General features: G+C 48.3%; 1 protein-coding gene across 1 annotated transcript; it reads right to left on the reverse strand.

The window, feature by feature from the left end:
• Nucleotides 1-201: 201 nt before the first annotated feature.
• On the reverse strand, nt 202-3,525 carry N7509_013974 (uncharacterized protein; the record flags this gene model as incomplete). Its single annotated transcript, XM_056638611.1, has 4 exons — nt 202-594; nt 669-2,863; nt 2,921-3,182; nt 3,241-3,525. The coding sequence occupies 4 exons, from the start codon at nt 3,523-3,525 to the stop codon at nt 202-204; spliced, it is 3,135 nt and encodes a 1,044-aa protein (XP_056482118.1).
• Between the last annotated feature and the right edge of the window lie 6,290 nt (nt 3,526-9,815).

A 9,815-nucleotide genomic window follows, 5' to 3' on the forward strand; every position in this document is an offset into this window, starting at 1 on the left:
CAAGATAGAAATGTCCGACATTCTGAGCAAAATCTGGCTATCTCTTTTATAGTACAGTTGCATAGTAAGCGGAATCAACACACAATACCAAAATACTCAAAATCAAAAGCAATTTAGTGCTGTAAAACCTTCCATCTATGGATCCACGATGATTACATGCCGATAGTTTTAAGTTTTCAGTATCATACTTTTACCAAGACATCAAAAGCCCCACTGCTTGAGCCAGTTCTCCATTAATGGGGCGTCAACAGGCCCGAGCCGGCGCATTGTTTCGCTGGCGGAAAGAGCTCGGACTGTCTCAACAGGACATATCCATCGGCCGGCATTATCAAGTAGTCCCCAGTAGAACTCTAAAATCTTAAGAGCGGGCTTGTTTTCCAAATCGGCCTCCGTGGGGTTAGCGATGGCATCAAGGGCAGCCAACCAGCGTTGAAGATCGACCACCTCTACATCAAAATGGTTTTGAACGGTTGGGATGAGAGATGCCCAGGTCGTACTTGTGGGGTTAACAAGATGGAGCACTTTGGTGCGTTCGCGTTCTTTGCCGCCACTTCGGGTTTGGATGATGTCGAAGATGATCTTGGCAGTAATGTCCTAGGGTCCGGTTTTAGTTTTAGTACTGGACTTTGCTGCAAAAAAAAGGTAAAATGGAGAAGGGGTATATGTACCACCGGAATCCAGTCTACTTGCATCTCACCAAGGCTCTGAGGAATCTGCTTGATCGTTTTTGAAGTCGCGATGATCGACGGTAGCCACTCCTGTAAATTCCACTGGCCGAAAATCGTGGTCGGCCCACCAATCTGGCCTATACGGTAGACACTAGTCGGCACACCGGAGCGAATGGAAGCTATGGCACAAATGCGCTCCGCAATATGCTTGGACTCAGCATAGCCCTGTCGTAGTACCACATCAGGATCCTCGAACGGGGTCTCAAGCACTGATGGGCCGTGCTGAGCGCGCCAGGCACCGACGGTGGATATGGAAGAAATAAAGTGGATATGAGCCTGGTGCATGCTCTGGAGGCTGAAATCAACTAGCCGACGAACGCCCCTGATGTGAACGCCTTCAAACGTCTCTAACCTATGGTTAAAGTTGACCTTCCACGCATTGTGAATTACAAGATCGACCGACTGCCTCAGCTCGTTATACTTTTGTTCGGAAAGACCAAAATGCACGGAACCGAACATAACCTGGAGGAACTCGACGCGGACGTGGAAATCGGGTGGGATTGCAAGCCCTTTCTCCTTGAAACTGCGGGCCTGTCTCGCCGCAGCGTCGTCAGACCGATTAAGGCAGTATATGTGTGTGATGCTAGGGTCATTGGCCAATTCATAGAGGAGATAGTTGCCCAAGGAGCCGGTCGAGCCTGTCAGAATCACTATATGTTGGCTGGCCCAAGTCATGTTACTAGCCTCCCGTGCAGGCAGGTCCCAGGTGTATTTGTCGACGAGGGCGGCGATTCGCCCTTGTCTGATCTCCTTAGCATCTGCACCCAGAATTTCATCGGCTCCTCCGCCATGAATAAGGCAATGCATGTATTCCGAAAGATGCTGGACTGACGGATAAGAGTACAACTTCTGCCTGGTGATCTCTGGGCCGCCTTTCCCCAGTTGAAGGGAGCGGAGGGTACCCTGCAGAATTTTCCCGAGTTGAAGCGTTCTAAGCGAGTCCAGACCAAGTGAGAATATGTCACTATCTTCAGCGATTCGCTCTACTGAGAGCAGTTGCGATACAACAGTCTGGACGTATTTAGTTATGTCTTGAAGACTAGAACCTTTCAGGATCCCGTCCGTGGATTCCTCGTCTGGGCGGGCGTAGAGGGCATCGATCTCGTCCGCGTAGTCATTCACCACAAGGCGGCGTTGGGTTGAACCCTTTGGGGTCAGCTGAAATGGCTTTTCTTGAGAAGCTTGGCCGATTTTTGTTTTCAAAATTCGACCATAGCTCGGCGCACTCTCATTTGCCTTCTGGATGACTGGCCATATCTCATCCACGAGAGCGTTTTCAGACTTCCCTTCACTCCATCTTTTCCAGTCAGGTTGAATCAGCAGTGCCGATTGAAACCGCCCCTGGCCGATGATCACGGCTCTGGACACCAGGGGGTGCCCTTCGATAATCTTTTCCATCTCGATAGGGTTAAATTTCTCGCCGTTGCTGAGCACGACGACGTCATCTAGTCGTCCTGTATATTTCCAAAGGTCCGACTTGTTGGGATGCCGTTCAAAAAGGTCCTTGGTCTGATATTCTTGACAGTCAGGATATGTGTGAAAGATCATCATGAAATCGCGGCTCGTGCCCTTGTGGAGCACCATCTCGTATATGCCGTCTGCAACATATTCCATACGAATCCCATAGTACGGATTCCATTCGAACCACTGCCAGTCTTGCCTCTCTTTGTTATGCAGACATGCAATGACCCCGGCTTCACTAGAGCCTATGACCGACTGAAGGTTCACATGTTCGCATAATTTGTTGCCCACATCAGGCGATAATGGTGCACCACCGAAGGATATGATTGGAATGCGCTTTAGAGCCGCCATACCCTCGTCTGATGCAGCCAGGTCCTCTATCACAGACGGCGGAAATATGGCATTTTGAGGGTGCGCAACGTCCAAAATGTGAGTTAACAAATCCACAGTCATCGGTTTCTCTGGGCTCAGGACAAACGGGATTCCATGAAAGATGGATGATATAATGGAAACAAACCCCATCACATGGAAAAACGGCGTCATTGTAAGCAATTTTTCTCCTGATGTCGTCAAGGGATAGAATGCTTGTTGTCTACCAGCAGGGGCTGGCATAGAATGGATGTTATCAAAGACACTGAAGTATCCGTGCGTCAAATAAACCGGCTTGGGGAAACCTGAGCAAAAGTCAATAATCTCTGGTGTATACATTCATTGTACCTCAAAGCACTGACCAGTTGTCCCAGAACTATGGATGATGACGGCTGTTTGGTCTTTTACATCCGCAAACCTTTTCTTGTAAGGATAAGACTTGGCCTTCCTTCCAAAGATCTGCCAGAGACTTGGTACCTCCCAAATTTGCATATCGCGGTTTTTCCGCTGAAGACTTTGGGACTCTCTTTGCAATTCCTCACTGTAGACAAACTTAGAGCACTTTATGGCCGTGAGGACGTGCAAAAATGCTGCCTCTGAGTTTCGTGAAGAGACTAGCAACGGCTGTATACATATTATTAGGACATAAGTAGGGAATGGATCGACATCCACAAAGGCGTACTGCGTGTCCCGTTTTCATGCATGCAAAGACAAAAGCTGCATATCGGATATCGTTTGCACCCATATAAGCCAGAGACTCCGACTGAGAGCTCCGGCCAATATCTTTCTCGATCCATTGGGCCATGTAGTTCACGGCATCGGCAAGGATCTGGAAACTGACATATCGCCATCCTTGTGTAATGTCTGAGGAGACAGGATGCACACAGAAGAGCTGGTCAGGCCTATGTTCCGCTAGCTCATCAATCACATTGCACATAAGTCTCCTTCTTAGGCCCAAATTTTCCATGATTTTGCTCTATTTTGTAAGCTATGGTGAAGACGTGGATTAATGCCACAATCAAATGAAACGATTTTGTGAAGAAAATGCGAAATTTGGATTTTGGAAGATAAAACAGTAGATTAGTAGCGCGAACATCCAGCCGAATAAATACTGATAGAACCGATCTGGACTAAATACGAATATACGGTCGCATGATGGCAGAAGCCGCGTCATACTGAGCATGACTAAGGCCAAAAGCCATTGTCCATTAACTTCTAGCATATGACATGGCAGAATTAAAGATACTCCGAGAATCGCTCCAGTCTACAGCCAACATTGGAAAATGGCGGCTGCCACTATGGATAGAACACATTCCGTGGGTCGATTTGGACTAGAAGAGTAACTGAGCCATAGAGGACACAAAGCCAGGAGGTTTGGAGACTGAATATTTGCTAGGTAGAGCGTAAGTGCGCTACGGAAATTGTGGGGCGAGATCTGGTAGTATTTTATCATCATCGATTGGATAGTCTCATTAACATCCGAAGATAAAATCTCAATAAAATGAAATGTGGGTCCTGTGAGGGCTACGGGACACTTTCACTAGTAGAGCATCTCTCCTTCCGGGTCTACCTTAAGGATGATCTCTCCTACGTCTCTTGTTGGCTACCTTCCGTTCCCTCGGATAATCATATCGGATTAAAGATGTCCGTTACCCAAACCAACCTAGCTCCCTTACTCGAAACGATCAGTCATCGATTAATCATCAAAATACGGCATCATGGATTCAAGCATGTGATATGAACAGAAAACTTACAAGGAAAAATCTCTGTAAGTTGCGAGCCAAATGTATTTTTGCTCAATGCTAGATATGTAGAAAAGCAATCTTTCAAGGGAGATTGTAATGATCGACAAATTGTCATCTAATTCCTGCCGCAATCATTGTCAGGGTAGTCTCACGATACAACTAGGGCTCCGAAAGGAATAAATGAATGCGAATATGAGCCATATTCATATTCGCACTCGGGAAATATGAATAAAGAAATTCTTATTCGTGCGAATAAAGTCCATGTTGAGTATCACGGTGGTCAAAGCATGTAGTGGGGATCATCAAGAGACAGATAAATAGATGAGGAGCCCCACTTCCAACAAGATAGACAACTTAACCAATACAACATACCTATCTCAACAGGTTATGAGCCCGGGTGGCCTAACCTTAGGCTTGCAGAAATTTAAACAGACAATTTATTACCTGCCATTTACAGCTAAGCCTCCCTATCAAGTGATAACTTTATCAATCCAAGGATCTGACCACATTGCATCAGTAACTTGGTGAAAATATCGAGCTCCAGTGTACAAACCATCTGGATGGAATGAAGCGGATGGACTTTATCACCGCGACTTTCACTGTCACACTATCACACTATCACTGTCACACTGTCACTGTCCCACTATCACTATCACACTGTCACACTGTCACACTACCACCTTGTCGCCATTGCAGATATCACATTGGCACAGGATAACACAAAATTGAATCCATAGCTGAGAGATGTCCCCTTCGACAGCGAACTCAGAAATTACCTTCTCAGGGCCACCATCTCGATCTCAGAGAAGGCCAGCTCAACTTCCGAAGAAGAATGCAAAACAGCAAAATAGACACTCTTGGACAGATGAAGAGCTAAATCTTCTTTCGCATTTTCGATGCATTCATCGCTGGCCCTTCAAACAAATCCAGAAGTCATATTTTCCAACACTTTCACCGAATGCACTCTTGGGAGCCTACTGGCGCTTATCCACTGAAGACCGCATACGCCGAGCATCAAGGGTCACTGTCCCAATTACGACCCCTCACAGCACTATACAAGACTCTCGAAGCACCCCCAAAGCTCAATCCACACGTCCCGGCCTTGAGAAAGGACCAAGTCACTATAATACTCCTACTCCTGGCACTTTCTCCCAGACAAGAAACGGCGTTGGGGCCTCGATTTTGACCTCGCCAAATCCTGCGGCTGGAGACGAATCATTAATATCCAGTAACAATAATACGAATCGCTACACGCTTCGGCCTAACAGACCATCAACTTTCTCGCAAAAGGAGCCGCGATATCTAGTTGACTGGCGTCGTTTCCCTCACTTCTCCAAATCGTATAGACGATCCCTGAACCTGCGCCGGTTTCCAGACAGAGACTATACTCCACCGTCTCGAACACCTACGCCAAACTCATCAGACCGTAGCCTTTCCATCGTCTCGAGCCTTCCCAGTGTCGCATCAAGCCTTGAACTCTTTGGCTTAGAGGCGCGTTCTCTCCACTCATCAGATCGTGACTCGGTTGCTTCCACTCTACAGGACGACATATCCAGCCCAGAATTCTTCAGCTCGGAGGAGCATCCGTCTACAACATGACTGACATCGCGAAGTTTGAGCAGTTTGGATTGAATACATTCTACAATGGCATCCCGACACTGGATAATGCCAGCGACTGGTTTAAGTGGAACCAGAAGGTTAATGAGTTCATTCGGATATCTGCCGTTGCCGACGATGGAGCAACGCCACCGATAGAAGAAGAAGACGCACGGCAGTGGACTCGTCGCCAAAAATTCTACTCTGCGATGATCACAGCGAAGCTGACGCACAATGCGGCACAGAGAATCAACGCTTTTGAGATCTCCCAAGTTCAGCCACTCCTCAAAGCAGTAAAGGACAACTTCAAACCAGAAGGCACTGGGACATACGTGAATCTCCAGAGACGGTATATTTCACTTACAAGAGAAAATGTGGAAGTGCCCAGGCCCTCGGAGCCGAGATAAGGAAGATTCACGCTGAGAAACTCCTGCTTGACCCTGACTGCGTGACTTCCGAGATTGAGCGAACTTTCTTTTTCGTGCATGCATTAGGTCCTGAATATGAGAGCTTTCGTGATCATATTTTTCGGCAAATGGATCTTGTGAATGAAAGGGATCCAGACGGAAACATCACGAAAGCGGCACCCACGTTCGACTATATCGAGAACAAGGCAATTGAGGAAGAGCATAGGAAGGGTCAATTGAGCAAACAACCAACAGAGACCCAAGCGCTTCCTGCCCTGGCCCTTATCCGAGGACCAGGTGACAAGAAGCTGATACCATCATCAGACGGGACCAGGTGTCGAATCGAGATTGATAATGTTCCATATTGCTCGTTCTGCCGAAAACCTTACCACGTGGACTCCGAATGCTTCAGTAAGAATCCCGGAATGAGGGATCAGAGAACAGATGGAAAGAGACACAAATCAAAGCAAGGGACTCCACATACGGGCGCACGCAGGCCGCCGAAAAGGCAGCCCTCTACTGACGACGAAGACGATGGCACAGGCAGGCCGAAAGACCCCAAGAAGCCCACCTTCATGTCGGCCAAGGTCTCTGCACAAGATGTCAATGATACATTTGGAAAAGATGTCGAAGGCAACTTTGCTCTTTTCGACTATGTTCCCGCTCTGATGGCTACTAGAGCCCCCTCGATCCGTGACGCTTGGATAGTTGACAGTGGATGTGCCCAGCACGTCTGTAATAACGCCTCAAGATTTGTAGAGATGAGCAAGTACCATGGGCCACCACTGCGAAGCATTGATACGTCGACGATTCCCTCCGGAGTTGGGACAGTAAATGTCCTATGCAATGTACGAGGCAGAAGGAAGTGGTTGGTGCTCGACAACGTCCTCTATGTCCCAACTGCACACGCAAACCTTGTCTCCGTACTCCAACTTCTCCAACGGGGAGCAAAGATCGAATTTTCAAGCCAAGGTGCCATTATTCGCAATAAGTCGACCGGAAAGAACCTTTACACCGCAAGCCAATATCATGGAGTCTACGCACTTAATTTGTGGACCAATATCAGCTTTGTCTCCTACCATGTTAGCCCGCAAATGATTCTATGGCATAGTCGGTTGGCTCATATGAGTGATGCAAATCTACAACGACTCAAAAGACAGGCCTACGGCATTCGGGATATGGAGCCACGTCAACCATGTAACCCATGCCTCCAGGGACGAATGATTGAAAAGCCCCACAGCCGGTCGCGAAAGGGCAGAAGAGGAGAATACGCAATGGAACTCCTCCACATTGACGTTGCAGGGCCATTTGAAGAGGGCCTCGATGGAAGTCGTTACTGGCTCACCATCGTTGACGATTTCACGGGATGGATAGAGATTATTCCGATACCCCGACGACAAGAATTTGTTATAGAATCACTACGTTTCTTTCTCGACCATAATGAACGTCCTGACCGAAAATGTAGAAGAATACGCCTTGACCGAATACCTGAGCAAGTGGGAGAAGAGATGAAATTCATGCTTTTCTCACGGGCAATCCAAGCTGAGGTTACAGGAGTTGACCAACACCAGCAGAATGGGGTTGCCGAAAGAGCCCATAAGACAATTTATGATAGGGCTGGGCCTACGCTAGCACATGCAAGGCTACCTTCTAAATTCTGGCCAGAGGTTGCTCGAACCGCAGCCTTCCTCTCTAATCGGTCGCCGTCATCAAAACTCAATATGACTCCGTACCAAGCATGGTACGGCGACAAGCCCGATCTATCCCGACTCAGAGTGATTGGGTCCAAAGGCGAATATATGATTCCGCCAAAACAGAGGAAGAAGCTCACGGAACCACGAACAAGACCGTGCATTCTGCTAGGCTATGAGGGAAATACCAACTACCGTATCCTACTGGAAGACGGAAGAATCGTTGGGACCCCAAATGCTGAATTTCACGAAGTCCTTACAGCTCCCTCCACACGGACTATAGAAGATGTGGGAGCCAGACGAGACGGCTTACCTGAGGTAACGGCTGCTGCCGCAGGGGGAGTGGGACGGTGGGACTAATAAATCAACCGTCGGTAGGCATACGGCAATCATCCGTACCCGCCTCTGGACGCCAATTGTCGATGGCACCACCAGAGCGAGCGCCACCTAAGTCGAGAAACGATATCTCGCACACACTGCCTCGATCGAGTAACGATAACTCGCGAGTGCTAACTCAGTCGAGTGACGAGAACTCGCTGATATCTGCGTCGTCTGAAACGAGTGACGAGAACTCGCAGCCACCTGTTGCTGAACAGGGAGACCGGACCTTGTCGCCCACGCAGCGTGATGATGTATTCGGACCATTCTCAGATACTTTACAAGAGAATGCCCAAACAAGTGACTCACCAACTGACAGCGACCAGCAACAAGACGACGCTCAACAAGGACAAGTTTTGGGGGGATGGCAACGATATCCAGAACCCCAACGTGACCGTCCAATTCATGCAGTGCGACAGGAAACACTAGCACATCACCCTGAACTCAGGATTCGTGACTCTCAGGGCACACAAGAAACCTCTAATGATAGCGAAGGAGAGCTTGCGTTAATGAACATATCTAATGGGAACATCATCCCAACGTTCTTAACATTGGCCTCCGAGGAAACAGAACCCTTTGAGCCAAAGACTCTGCAGCAAGCGAAGAACGACGCCAGCTGGCTTGAATGGGAAAGCGCAATGCTTGAAGAAGTAAACTCGCTCAACCAAAACAAAACGTGGGAGCTCGTTGATCCTCCCAAGGATCGCAGAATCCTCAGCGGAAAATGGGTCTTCAAAGTCAAGCGAGGACCACATGGCGAAGTAATCCGTCACAAAAGCAGATGGGTAGTAAGAGGCTTCACACAAGAAGAAGGAATTGACTATGATGAAACCTTCGCCTCAGTTGTCAAACCAATGAGCTACAAGGCCCTTTTCGCAATCGGAGCGGCCCTAGACCTGGAGATCGAGCAAATGGATGTCAAAACGGCATTTCTGTATGGAAATATAGACCACGAGATCTATGTCGAGCAGCCTCACCATATGGCTGATGGCACGTCAAAGGTCTGTAAACTTCGCAAGGCTCTCTATGGCTTGAAGCAAGCCCCTCGTATCTGGTACCAGACCCTTACAAACTTTTTACGCAACCTCGGCTTCGAGCCAATCACAGCAGATCTTGGAATCTTCGTGCGGAGCAATATGTACATCGCGGTGTACGTCGATGACCTCCTCATTGTGGGACCAAGCATTGCAGAGATAAAGAGGATCAAGCGGAGCCTGAGAAATCGCTTTCAAATGACAGACCTGGGGCCGTGCAGCTACTACCTTGGGATGTCCATCCAGCGAGACCGTCAGAACAGGATACTGTACCTCAGTCAAGAAGCATATATTGACAAGGTCGCTCATCAGTTTGGAGTCAGCGATGGCGCCCCCGTCAGTACACCAATAGAGACTTCACCCCTCCCAGAGTGTAGTCCAGACTACCGATGCCCTCCAGATCAAA

Source organism: Penicillium cosmopolitanum (assembly GCF_028827165.1).
Source record: "Penicillium cosmopolitanum strain IBT 29677 chromosome Unknown utg000012l:1.0-3308103.0:1.0-3310761.0, whole genome shotgun sequence".
NCBI lineage: Eukaryota > Fungi > Ascomycota > Eurotiomycetes > Eurotiales > Aspergillaceae > Penicillium > Penicillium cosmopolitanum.